The 14,062-nt window shown below is 32.2% G+C and overlaps 1 protein-coding gene across 1 annotated transcript; it reads right to left on the reverse strand.

The window, feature by feature from the left end:
- Window positions 1-723: 723 nt before the first annotated feature.
- Window positions 724-5,735, reverse strand: LOC136355660 (uncharacterized). The gene is made up of 9 exons (XM_066308491.1): window positions 5,495-5,735; window positions 5,075-5,155; window positions 4,758-4,847; window positions 4,300-4,355; window positions 1,857-1,970; window positions 1,701-1,772; window positions 1,561-1,611; window positions 858-1,052; window positions 724-765 (listed from the first exon to the last, which is right to left on the reverse strand). Exons 1-9 carry the CDS (start codon window positions 5,733-5,735, stop codon window positions 724-726), a joined length of 942 nt encoding a protein of 313 aa, XP_066164588.1.
- Between the last annotated feature and the right edge of the window lie 8,327 nt (window positions 5,736-14,062).

The following is a 14,062-nucleotide window of genomic DNA, read 5'->3' on the forward strand; positions in this document are numbered from 1 at the left end:
ATTGCTTTCAAAAAAGTTATGAACAACCATTTAAATGTTTCTGCAGTCTCATCATGCAGAAAGGCACACCCAAAAACAATTGTATTTCCATGTCATGAAATCCCAACAAATGGAGCAAATGGAAGATTGTATCTATTTGTGAAATATGTTGTATCAAAACTAACAACATCTCCATACTTCTCGTACTAGTCAATTGACCTTCCATCAGTCCAAAACAAATTTGTCACCTTCTTATTCTCATCCAAATCAAATTCATAAAAGAACTTTGGATCTTTCTCCTTCTTCTTTCTGAAAAATTGAAGAACTTGCATCATATCATTGCTACTTGTCTCTTTATTTATACAAGTTCTCACATTACTAACATCCTTCTTAGTATAAGGCAAAGATGTCAGCCCTCCTCTCAAAGTTGACAAAATCACAATCATATGCCTTGTGGGAATATTGCATTCCTTTAGTGTCCTTATCATCATTTTCTCTTCTGTTGTCATATTTTTGTGTGACTTCAAGAATCTAACTTCATCTCTTGGACTCATCTTATGATTGTGATCTAAATTAACCCTTATAATTCTCCAAATCAAATTTCTCTTAGAAATTACCAGTGCACAGTTACAACTTGTGGCTTTAATCTCATTATTGTTTCTCTCTGCTACTACTGTCTCTTCTGTTTCTTCTTCTTGTGATTCTGACTTTGCTTTTCCATGTCGATTGCATTTGAATGTTACTCTAATCACTTCTCCATTCCTTTTTTTGCTTGTACTGTGGTAACTGTGAGCAATGACAACAGAAAATCCAGCCAACAAAGCATAAAAGTTAAAGAAATCGTGTGCTTCTTTAATTGATTTGAACTGCATATCAACTCTTGGAATGTACTTCGCATCAATTGCTGCATTATTTCCTTTTGTAGCTTCTTCTTGTTCTTGCTCCAAAAAATTGTTTATATCTTCTTCTGTCAACATTTCTCCATTTGCATCTAAATCATTACTTTCCACTGTATCAACATTTGTTGTTGCTTGATTTCCAATTTCAGTACTGTTGTCAGCTGAATTTTGCACCTGCTTATTCAAAAATTCAATTTCATATTTCAAACAATTATTTTTTAAAAAGTTTTTTTCTTTAATTTCACAACAATTATTATCAAATCAAATTTTATCTTTTAGATTTGAATAACATTCTTCAAATGTAAAATTTTCAGTAATGAAAAGTTCTTAGTAAATCTTACATTTTGACCGTTTGACAGATTGAACATATCAAGATTCCAATTTTCCAATTCATTATCTTCCAGATCCTCATCTTCAACCTTTAAAAATAGTTAGAACAAATAATATCATAAGTAAACTCAAACATTAATTGTATCACAAATACGATTTATAGAAACAAAAAAATAAATTAATTCATACCTGATTTGTATTAGCATAATCCATATCAAAAGGAATATCTTATGTTCTACTTGTTGTCAATATCATTGAATTCTACACAAAAAGTAATTCAAATAATAAGACAATTATTTAAAATTTAATACATATTTACTATTTTCTTTCTTCTTATGAAATATGTGAGTACCTGAAATGCTCTTGGTGTAGCAACAAAGTTTGATTCTGTTGATATTTCTTGCTGCATTTGAAATTTAAAATGTTAGTTTTACACATTAATAATATTGTTTATCTGTCTTCAACATTACATTTATTACACTTGTAAAATACCTGAACTTCAGATATTGAAGGTTGAGATGATATAATTTGTTCCATGAGACTTGTATATGAAAAATTTTGAGCCTGCAAATTGAAAACAAATTTATTTTATGACATGTATTGCTGATTTTTGTTTGATATTATAAATTCTGTCATTCCAAAACTTACTCCTAAAAGAGACCATTCATCATGTAGAGTACAATTGTTGTACTCATCACTTGAATTTGTTTTTTCTCTATTTAATTTCATCTTGTCGTTGATGCTTATTTCTTCTTGAGATGCCTGCAAATAAACATAACTCAAAATATAAACATAACTCATTACTCATTACTCATTTTAGTCTCTGCATATAAACATAACTCAAAATATGAAAGTAATGATTTGTTTTCTCTGAATTTTTCAGATTTGCTGCAGAGTCCAACAAAATTAAATAAAAGGTAAATCAAATTGCTTTACTTGTTTATATGAAATATATACTGCTTCTAGGAGTTACATGTATGTTCAACTCTATTTGCAGTGTTAATTCTATGTTTTTTTTTAATTTTTGGACTGTAATTTGTTTTTATGTTGATTACTAGACATATATATGAATATTAAGACCATTAAGACTGTGCAAATACACAATATCACTCTGTGATATTTTTTTAACTAAAGTGTTAATTTTTTTCATTAGTTACAGTGAACTAATATTGGAATTACAGTGTTTCTTAACTGTAATTTTAATTTTATTTCACTGTAACTTATTTGAAAATTATAATATCTACATAGTAAATGAGTGTCTGCATATTTATTTGTAAATGAAATTGTTTATGTCATCATGAAATCACTAATTATCTATTTTTGACAGATATTTTGACAATATATGATTCAAACCAGCTAAATTTTATTTTAACTATGATGTTTTGTCTAAATGTGATCTTTGCAGATTATATTTGAAACTAATTATGTTTCTTACCTGAAATCAATGTATTTGCGTTATGTTCTGTCAAAACTAATTGAGTCATATTCTGAATGTTTCCATGCTGAATGCTTCTTTCTGCATCTTTGTTATCTTTGTTTCCTGCAGAACATAATTTGTAATATAATTCAAATCAGTACATCAGTAATTAAATTTGACATATATAGATATATCCAAAGAAAGAAAGATATAACTCAAAGTGGTAATAGTACCTGTATCCAAAGAAATACTTCTTCCTGCTTCATAGAAATTAAAAATATAATAAGTTATTTCACTGTGATATTTGGAGAATATCTAGATGTAACAAATATTCAAATTAAAATTCACCTATAATCTCTGTATCCATAGAAATGCTTCTCCCTGCTTGTCCATTATATTTGTTTCCTGCAAAAAACAGAAGGTTTAAAACACAAGAATATAATTTGCAGTGAACTAATACTAGAATTACAGTCATTTTTATATGTAATTTTATTTTGAAGGGAGAAGCATTGATTTGTGCTTGTATTTTAAAGTTTTAGGCCAGTGATGAATCTCTATTTAGTATTAGTTTCAGCGAAAATATCTTTTTTGCCAACTCTGAAATTTATCTTTATATTAAATATCAATTTTTTTTATTGTCCTCTGTGTTGTTTGTTTACTTGTCTAAGAGCACCAATAATAAAGAAAATCTTCTCATCATCATAGGCGAAATTTTTGCCTTCACTTGTCAAGCACCTTTTTACCTTTGCTTTTCCCAAAATTAGTCCATCATCCTTGTACTTCAAATTAACATCTGTAAAGCAAAATAATCTAGTGTACTAGCTTCTTTTTGTTTTTATATATGCTAATTTGAAGTGCAAGAATTATATACTAGTTTTTGAGAATGGTGCATGTAAAAAGGTGCTTGACAATCTATAGCTAACTAATTCTTTTGAGCTTGCAAAATTGATAAAAATTTTGCCTATGTGAATATTGAAAAAAATTATAGTCTAATACTAAGAAATGTCCATTTTTTTTGTACTAATTGAAGTGGACAATTTCTGAGGCCATATATATGATATTTTTTTGTTTTTGTATACCTTTTTTTGTGTCTAAAGAAATGCTTCTCCCTGATTGTCCATTATCTTTGTTTCCTGAAAAAAACAGAAGGTTTAAAACACAAGATTATAAATTACAGTGAACTAATACTAGAATTACATTTATTTTTATATGTAATTTTATTACTATTTAACTATAATTTGTTTCAATTTGCTGATTTCAGCACCAATTTTTAATTGTGAAATTAAATAGTTTTTGAATTGAATTCAGTACCATTGTACAGCTTAGTGTTTTTGTTTTTTATTAGATTCAGCTGAAGTGTTTCAGCTTAGTTTTTTGCTTATTTTTCTCTCTGCATTTCTTCTATGCTTGGAGTACTAATAACCTGTTATGTGCTTGATGAATCTGAAACAATTTCAATTTGAAAATAAAACTGCCTTAGATTTAAAGTTCCCTGTATTTACATGCATATTGAACTAAAATTACAGTGTTCTTTCGTATATGTTTTTATTATTCTTTCACTGTAACTTGTTTGAAAATTGTTAAATGACTGAAAATAATGTAAGCAAATCTTAATTTTGCTTCTCACCAGGCAAGAAAATAATTTATACCTGTTCTTGATTCTTGTCTATTCACTTTGGTGGTGTATTCCTTGTGAATTCCTTCTGCATTTGCTGGAACTTGAGTCATATCTGCACAATCATTGACGTTACGTTTTAGTCAATACTAGACATTTCATTTTTGCTTTGAATTACTTTTTTTTAGATTTGTTGTATAGTCCTTATAATGTTGTAATGAATAGTAATAAAATTTGCTTTTAGTTGTTGATTTGATATGAAATATGTACTGCTTCTAGAAGTTACATGTTTGTTGAACTAAATTTACAGTGTTCCTTCTATGTAATTTTATAAATATTTGACTGTAACTAGTTTGTATATTGATTTGTAGACAAATATGTGAAAATTAAGACCATTATGTGCTCTTTTGAATATACTGCTATCATGCAAATACACAATTTCACTCTATGATAATTGGTGATTTCTAAAATATTTGAAATGAAACAAAAATAAAAGTCAAGTATGAGGAATACATACCTTTGGAAGTGTCTTTTGATTTTACTTGTTCATTTGTCTCCATTTCCTGTATGCTTGAAGAACCGATGACTTGTTCTATGCTTGATGAATCTGAAACCATTTCAATTTGAAAATAAAACTGCCTTAGATCATGCTTTTGTTAGAATTTGTACAGTGTTTCCTGCAGTTACATGCATATTGAACTAAAATTACAGTGTTCTTTTGTATGTATTTTTATTATTCTTTCACTGTAACTTGTTTGAAAATTGTTAAATGACTGAAAATAATGTAAGCAAATCTTAATTTTGCTTCTCATCAGGCAAGAAAATAATTTATACCTGTTCTTGATTCTTTTCTGATCACTTTGGTGGTGTATTCCTTGTGAAATTCTTCTGCATTTGCTGAAACTTGAGTCATATCTGCACAATCATTGACAGTACATTCAGATTGACTATATGAGTTCATATTAGAACAGATTCACACTATTCACCATTCTGAAAATTTCAGTGATTTGCCCAGTTCTAAAATGACAGTTACAGTGATTTGCCCAATTTACTTACAGTGGTCAGATTTACTTTCAGATTGACTCTATTTAGTTCATATTAGAATAGATTCATTTTTTTAGATCTAATCAGTTTCTACATTTCTAACCTCATTAACTTTTCTTTACAGATCTGATCAAACAAATTCCAAAAGAAGAATCAAATTCTGAAAAGAACCAAGCAGGTAATATTTGGAGAATTTTTCTGTTCACTCACCTTTGTTCTTCTTGGACTTGTCTTTTGTGCTCTTTCTGCTCTTCGATTCTTTTTTTTGGAGTTCTTTGGATTGACCTTTAGTACCAGTTTCTTTGATAGATTTGATATTCTTTCCTGACATTTCCTTCTTTTCTGGATCTTGATCTTTTCCTAAGCGTATCTTTCTCTTCTTGATCTCTTCTGAATTCATCTTGATTTTGGATTGATGTTTTGGGGGATCTTTCTCTTCCTCTAGCTCCATCTCCCTAGTATAATATGGATTGTTGCGGCGTGTGTTGTGTGATCTCTTTGGAAAGAGGTGGTCCTAGTTGTGATCTGTAATAGTTAGCTGTCATCACATGCCCATCAACTTGGATTGCAAGCTTTCTAAATATGTTTGTTTTGTGGGCTCTGTTTGATCACGTGCCTTTGTCTCTGTTTTTCTAGGGACCTTTTTAGACTTTATTGTGGGCTTGTCAATTTGTTTTTAAGATAGATGGGCTTTTTTGGCCTGTATTGGTCTCAAAAAAATAAATCTAGACTTTTATAATATGTTATTGTAGCAGTTTTTGTGAGTTGTTAGATGTAAATCGTGTGGTACAGAAATCTGACTGAAATAGGACACAAAAAACATGCGTTTGCAGTATAGACCGTCCCTTTTTTTAATAGACATGCATGTATTTTTCCTCTTCAAACAAAGTTTTCTCTCAAATTATTTATCCGATCTACAATCCAATTACACCATTGTGTTCGTTACAATTAAATCTTCGTAACAAGATCTTACATTATTATATTATGATGAAAAAATATTTATATTTATAAATTACTTTTATTATATATGTAAGTTACTTTTATCATGTGTATAAGTTACTTTTAGATTTAACTAAATTACTTCTTAGACATATACAAGTAAATTCAATAAAGTCTAAAAGTAATGCACATATATATTATAAAAGTAACTTAAAAACAAAACGGAAGTAACTTTGTCACGACATTAGAAGTAAATTCGTTGTAGGGATAAAAATATGACTTCACGTCCAATGAAAAAAGGCATTCATTAAAGTTACTTTCTTTTTATTATAAGTTACTTCCATAATATATGTAAATTACTTTTAGTCTTTATTAAATTTACTTTTATATGTCTAAGAAGTAATTTGGTGAAATCTAAAAGTAATTTAGATATATGATAAAAGTAATTTATAATTTTTCATCAAAATATAATCATGGAAGATCTTGTTATAAAGAATTAGTTGTGACGAACACAACGGTGCAATTGGATCGTATCGGATGAGTAGTTTAAGAGAAAATTACATTTAAAGTATAAGTGGATAATATCTCTCTTAAATGGAGTGGTAGCTGGCTACCACTAGCCTAGCTGTCTAGTCACGTCCGAAAGAAAAGTATGAGCTGCCGAAATTCCCACGTGCTTTCTAAAATGCACAGCGACGGCGTCTAGGGGGACACGGCAAAATTTCCCATGTTACGGTCAGGTCAAAATTAGCTTTCCTTTTTTTAGGATCGTGTGTCGAATTGTTGGTTGATCCAGGCTAATATCTAAGGCCGAGTGCATTTCTCTTCAGTGGACGAGTTATCTAAGTTGGATATGTCTCTGAGTTTCACAGCTGGTACTGTACAAGAGTAGAGAAAAGCCCCATACATAAGGTGATGATGCCTCTGAGTTTCACTTCCCAAAGCCCTAATTCTTAGCTTCAAGATGCCCGAGAACTGCCTCTCCTCACACCTTAAAAAAAAAAAAGGCCCGAGAACTTCACCTATTATAGAAAGCGCCTCGAAAGAAGAAAACACTAAAATTATGTAGTAATATTAATATTAGAAATCATGTGATTATGTCTTAGGCTAAGGTACATATAGAGATAATGAAGTTAGGTCCTACATATATCCCTCTGTTTTTTTAAATATTTGACACCGTTAACTTTTTAGCACATATTTAACGCTCATCTTATTAAAAACTTTTATGAAATATGTAAAACTATATGTATACATATAAGTATATTTAACAATGAATCAAATAACTTAATTTTTTAAATAAGACAAACGGTCAAACATATTTAAAAAAGTCAACGGCATCAAATATTTAGAAATGGAAAGAGTATAACAAAACTATAACAAATCTTTAATGTACAGTAGTGTAAGCATCCACATCAATATGAGTAGGTAACCCACGAATTTAGTGTGTTAAGGGGGAAGCTACTGCCATCAATATAGTACTACCTTGGTCTAAAAAGAAATTGTATTTTTTTACTGTTCGTATTTATAGCCATAGCTGAAGAGAGAGAGAGAGAGTGGTAATAGTATATATATACTCCCTTCGTCAAAAAAGACTCAATTCCTAAGTTTTGGTGTTTAATGTTTGACCGTCCGTCTTATATGAATTTTTTTATGATTAGTATTTTCATTATTGTTAGATGATAAAATATGAATAATACTTTATGCATAACTTATCTTTTTAAATTTTTTTATAATTTTTTATATAAGTCAAACGGTTAAACGTTAGACACGGAAACGCAGGAATTTAGTTCTTTTTTTACTGAGAGAGTACTCCGTATAAAGCAAAATTCCATGAAACCATCGAATTAAGTTAACCGGCCGCCATCAAAATTAATTGATGAGGGCCCCTTTGTTTTCATGAGGTCAGGTGCCGGGCACGTTGAAGTCTGACTGCCGAAATTGAGTTTTTGTCCTCATCATTAATTAGTACTCCATCCGTTTCACAATGTAAACCATTCTAACATTTTTAACATTCATATTAATGTTAATGAATCTAGACATATATATCTATATAGATTCGTTAACATCAATATGAATATGGAAAATATTAGAATGATTTATATTGTGAAACGGAGGAAGTAATAGATCCTAACTCCACAGATGATAAATTGATGTTACGTGCTGCTAATTGTTGTCTGAAAGCTACAGTTTTAATTAACAATTCACTTTGGTTAGTCCAATTCTGATCCACAACTTTCTTGCACGGTCCTACACATCAGTCTAGATAATTCATAATCTAGGATCGGATTGAATGGCATGGCCTGCTGATTTAATTAAGGGGACAACCGGCCGGCAATATTACGATGGTACGTTGTCAAAGAATAGAAAGGGATCGTCCCTGCATGCACTGCTTCAGAAAATGATGAGCTTTGTCAAGATCCATTCGTCGTAAACGTTCTTCAATTCACTGCCTATGTATACGTGAGGACTTTTACTGTACGTTTTACTGCGTGTATATACTTGCAGTATATAGAAGGGTATGTTTGGTATTTGTTAAAAATTTAAAATGGGTTGTTTAGTCATTTGAAATTGAGATTTATTTTCATCAAGAGTAATTGTCCATAGGAAGTAATTGTCCTGGATCTCGTCATCTGTTCGTGCTAGCGCTTCTTTTGAATGTATCGTGCATCCCCGGCACCCTTGCCTCCCGTCCCGGCGCCTCCATCCCGATTCCTTTAGGCTAGGAAGCCAAAAGAAGCCGAGCCTTTATGCGCCTAGCGTCTCCTGTGTCCCTGGACCCCGGCGCCTTGCCTCTCCCCCGCATCCAACCTCCCACAGCTTCTGTGTTCCCCAACCCACGCTGCCTCCCCCCGTCTCACATATCTAGCCTGGCCTCATTGCCCTGCCTGCCCTGACGCCGCTGAGTGTCTACACAAGCTTAGACTTCTGGTAAGACACGGACCTATATTTGGTATAACTGTAATGATTAATTTTCGCAATGGTTGTTTTGTTCTGCAATTTAAGGTGTGCTTAACTTTCATGTCGATATGAAAATTTGCTGTCACATTAAGAAAAAGAGGTGGGATTTAATCTTGTTGATTGACTTTGTATTTAGAAGATCTGCCTACGAACACTAGGCTGTCTTTGATGAGAGAAGTAGGATGAAAATCTGTAACTAGAATCGCATTAAACCTAGGTGTATAGCTAGATGAGTGAGCTATGTCAAATTAATGTCACAGAGCTGTAAATTGTGCTACTTAAATTTAGTAAAAATTAAGGTATTATCCATATATGTCATAAAGCTGGTTCCATTGAACGTTTATATATTGCAAGTTGTCATAAATCATTTGTTTTAACATTTGCCAATAGTTCGTCAAGCCTTTATTACTTTGTAGTTTGTAGGATGTTTTTCACAAAATAATTTTATCATTATTCTTACATCCATTTTTCTATTTGTGATGTGATCTGTGTGTGACACAACTCGTCTTTGTAACTACTTGATTTATGTGAAGACTTGCAAATTTTAATATATTTTTGTAAGTGATGTATGAAACGCAAGATGTTAATTTTATTTTAAAATATGCTGATATGGTTCATCTCTCTGTCTATGATTACTATGTACGTATTGACAGTGGCACACAATGGCTGAGAACGAAGTTAGCTTGGAGGAGATGGAGGAGTATAACATGGTTGCTAGTAAGCATTTTAGAAGCGAGTAAGATGGTTACAAGTTTTACAATGAATATGCAAGGTGTAAAGGTTTTAGTATTAGAAGAGACAAAGTGAAGCAATTTAGTGGTACCGAGCTTGTCTTCTAGAGGTGATTTTAGCAAGTATATTTACAATAGTTTGTTGTGAACATTTGTGCGTGTACCGTTTTGTGCAATACACTCCATTATCAGGTAGTCGATCATACCTTCATGCTGCTACTATGAACTCCTATCAACACCTGACCCATTCGAACTCTCTTAAGGTTTTAGAATTGGTAAAAAAAAGTAAGACGTCCTCTTTTCTATCGTTTCTTCTCTTACATACTCCCTCCGTCCCATAAAAAATCAACTTCTGGCTATAAATCTAGACACACGCTACGTCTAGATTCGTAACCAGAAGCTGGTTTTTTATGGGACGGAGGGAGTAAGTAGTATTGGTGCGGAAAAGCTAATTGGCGAACGATTGCCCTCCGGCCTCTGCGATCACTTTCTTTACGCATTCTCATTCCATATTCCTTCCGCCACTGGTTCGGACTGAGCATGTTTTCGGCGTTGGAGAGACGAGCCATGTCAGGCTACCCATGCACTTTTTTTTTCTTTTGTTACTTGACTTTTCTATTGCGTGCATGCAAGGTGGACCCACACCATATATTTTTAAGTTTGCATGTAGTTTACAAATACTACTTAACCTACATCTTTCTATTTTTTTCCATTTAGGGGCATATAGAAAGTTTATATATTCTTTTTACATATTTTTTTATTTTTAAAATTCATTCATACACTTTTTTAAAAAATCAATATCAAAAAGTTTATATGTGCAAAGTTCATATATAAAAATTTACCATGTATAAAGTTACCATGTGTATAAACTTTCCGTGCAGAAAGTTGCAATGTATAAAGTTAGTATATAAAATGTTTATATAGATAAAATTACTATGTATGATAAATTAGTAGTATATGTATTGGGCTATAGTCTAAGCCCACATAAAACATGTACATAGATAAGAGAACTCTGGATGAGAAAGAAAAAAAAAATACTTGAGCTAGTGGGCCTGGAAAGGTTTTTGCACGTGGGCTAGAGAACATGGATTCAGGGGTTGTTGCGTCTGTCATGCGCACACGAAAACGCCAAAAAATGAAATAGCGAGAGAAGCCGACACGTGCAGATGTAATAGGTCTTGACATGTCCGCCGTACTAGACCCACCCATGTTGGTGGGGCTCGGGCCCAATCCCACCTAGGATTATGTTGTGTTATGATTGTTACTGATTCCAATTATAAGTAAGTCGACTACACCATGGACAAATTATATTCTCCCTTCTATTTATTTTGGTACCACACAAAAACAATGAATGCCAACAAAAGCATGGCATTTTGATTTGATTTAAGGTCACTACATTTTAGCCAAATTGATTAGGATCCTCTGACTTTGGAGAATGCTCCAGATCAGTATACCGATCTATCCGGCACTGTAACCAACTAATTATCCTACTGTTTTTCCTACTCAATCCATCCATACATGTATATATTGTTTTTCAAAATATATTTTCTCCTAAAGTACTTATCCAATTTACGATACAATTGCACCATCATGCTCGTGTTAATTAAATCTTTATGATAGAATATCACATGATTATATTCCGATAAAAGAAAAACATATGTTTTAAACCGTTAAAAGTGAATGTTTCATACATTACAGCTATATGTTTCCGTGTGTTTTTAGCGTGTTTTAAAGTTTACGTAACAACGTCTTTCACACTCTCTCTCTCTTGTCTTGTACTATTTGCACACTCTCTCTTTCCATTTTAGATCTTTAAAATATTTTTTCTTCTAAACTACTTATCCAATATGTGATCCAATCACACCATTATATTTGTTGTAGTTAAATCTTTACAATAAGATATCACATGACTATATTCTAATGAACGAAATACATATGTTTTATACCGTTAAGACTTATTGTTTCATACATGACAGCAGCATGTTTCAATGTGTGTTTTCACTATAGGCTTGGTTTAGTTCCAAACTTTTTCTTCGAACTTCCAACTTTTCCATCACATCAAAACTTTCCTACACACACAACTTTCAACTTTTCCATCACATCGTTCCAATTTCAACTAAACTTCTAATTTTAGCGTGAACTAAACACACCCGTACTTTAAAAAAAGTCAATGTTTCAGTTACTAATTTTTTTTCACCATGTATAACTTAATGTTTCACCTAATGGTTAAGTGAAGTATTTAACCACCTGATTTAGAGGGAATCGAACGTCCGATTTGGAGTTCACTCCTCAGACTTTTAGTTGAATATAAAGGCATAGGTGAATTAAGTCGAACTTAATTTGGGATATTTTCCGATATCCAATTCACAAGGAATTAATAAGGCCAAACATGCTACAGTACTATTGAACGATGATTATTTTTGCATCATCTACACTGTTGTCACCGTATTTGCACCAAACTCATTTCTGTGTACCTTTGAAAAAGGTCAGAGAATCTGATTCTCATCTGTATCACTACATATTTTCATATTCACAACCTTTCTCAAAGCTAAAGCATAATCGATTTGATGCTAATATGTCAATTTATGGATGCGATTGTCGCCTGTGCCTACTGCCTAGTGTTCAGTAAATTTGCGCTAGAAACAGAAAAGAAAGAAAAATAGTGTCCACGCCAGCATTCTAATTGTATTGTACTCCTGTTTATTTTTATGTTATATGTTTAGTTAAAAAAGAACTAATCAACATCAAACATTTCATAATTAACAGAGAGAGTATTTCTTTTTTCAAATATGTTCACTGTTTAGCAAGCCCACGCAAGGAGCCAGCAATGATAGTAACATTTGATATTTCAGAGAGACTTCTAAACCATGCACGCATCTAACAAGCTATCGATATACATGCCTCTTTGCGTTAAGGTCAATTAACCCTTTACTTGAATCATACTACACAACATATAATTCTGTCTGCACAGTGTACCTGCTAGTTCATTGATAAAGTAGCTTATCTTAAGCAAGTAAGTATGTTAATTAGTGGCCTGAGAGTTCTAAAACGTAGTGTAACTAACCTCCCTAATAACTTGTCTAGAGTTAATTAATTAGTGGAGACTGTGGGTGGCAGACAAATACCAAGGGAGGAATCTGTGTGGATTATGGGCATGCTGACAAAGACATTCTTCTTTGGTCTTAAGTGGGGAGCAGCATATGTATGTATGTGTAGCTAAGTGTTCATTAATTGCCATGATTGGAGGATATAGTCCACTAAATACAGTACCAAATGGGGATTAAATTAGGCAACCCAGCACTCCACAAGGACAGTTTTGGTATAGAAGAGTAATTATTATAAGTGGGGGCAAGTTGATCGATCACCAATATAGTCTCAAGAAAATGAAAAGTGTAACATGGAAGCTGCCCCGTGCTTCCAACTTCTTTGTTTGTATCGGGAGACATGGATAATACTATGAAGATTGTTAAGAGTTACATTAGTTACATATCGATTCTTCTTTTAATAGTGGTGATCTTTCAAAAAAATATGATTCTTGTTTTAATGATAGATTAATTGTTGATGCTAGCTTTACCAAAAGTTGCAACATGACTTCGTGCGTGGTGAACAAAAGATATAGCAATGACAGTTGACAAATAATGAATGGGCATCTCGAAAGAACAAACCCAATAGAATCCTCGCCTACATAGCTGATATTTTCCCCGTGGACAAAAGAATTGAGGATGTTATAGGCTCTGTTCTATTCGTTTTTTTTCCAGATTTTTACCACAGATTATGTTGCTCCACGCTTATAAAAATACGATTTTTTTTAAAAAAAAACTAGTAACCAAATATTCTAAATTACTACTTTGTTCCAGGAAAAATCAAATTCTAGGGCATTGGACAAAACGTACATCTAGATACATCTTTAGGATTTGACAGGGTATTTGTGATTTTTATATGTTGCATCTCTTCACCCGTTTTCCTCTATCCTAGTACAAAATATATATGCTTGGCTCAATTATTATGGTCGTACTTATACATATCATAGGTTGTTTTTTATGAAATTAAATATCACTGTTGGACAGCGGCAAATCCTCATTTTTTCCACGACTGAGTGAGATCAAGCTAGATATATATACATTAAACCATGTATTTCGGTTCCTCACAA

This window comes from Oryza sativa, chromosome 3, assembly GCF_034140825.1.
Source record: "Oryza sativa Japonica Group chromosome 3, ASM3414082v1".
Lineage (NCBI taxonomy): Eukaryota > Viridiplantae > Streptophyta > Magnoliopsida > Poales > Poaceae > Oryza > Oryza sativa.

Excerpts from the sequence above, each read along its gene's own strand:
- LOC136355660 (XM_066308491.1), bottom strand. The coding sequence starts at position 5,735 with ATGGAGCTAGAGGAAGAGAAAGATCCCCCAAAACATCAATCCAAAATC. Across the intron at positions 1,612-1,700 it reads CTTCAATATCTGAAGTTCAG|CAAGAAATATCAACAGAATC; the intron begins GTATTTTACAAG and ends TTTCAAATGCAG. Across the intron at positions 1,053-1,560 it reads CTACACCAAGAGCATTTCAG|GTGCAAAATTCAGCTGACAA; the intron begins GTACTCACATAT and ends TTGAATAAGCAG.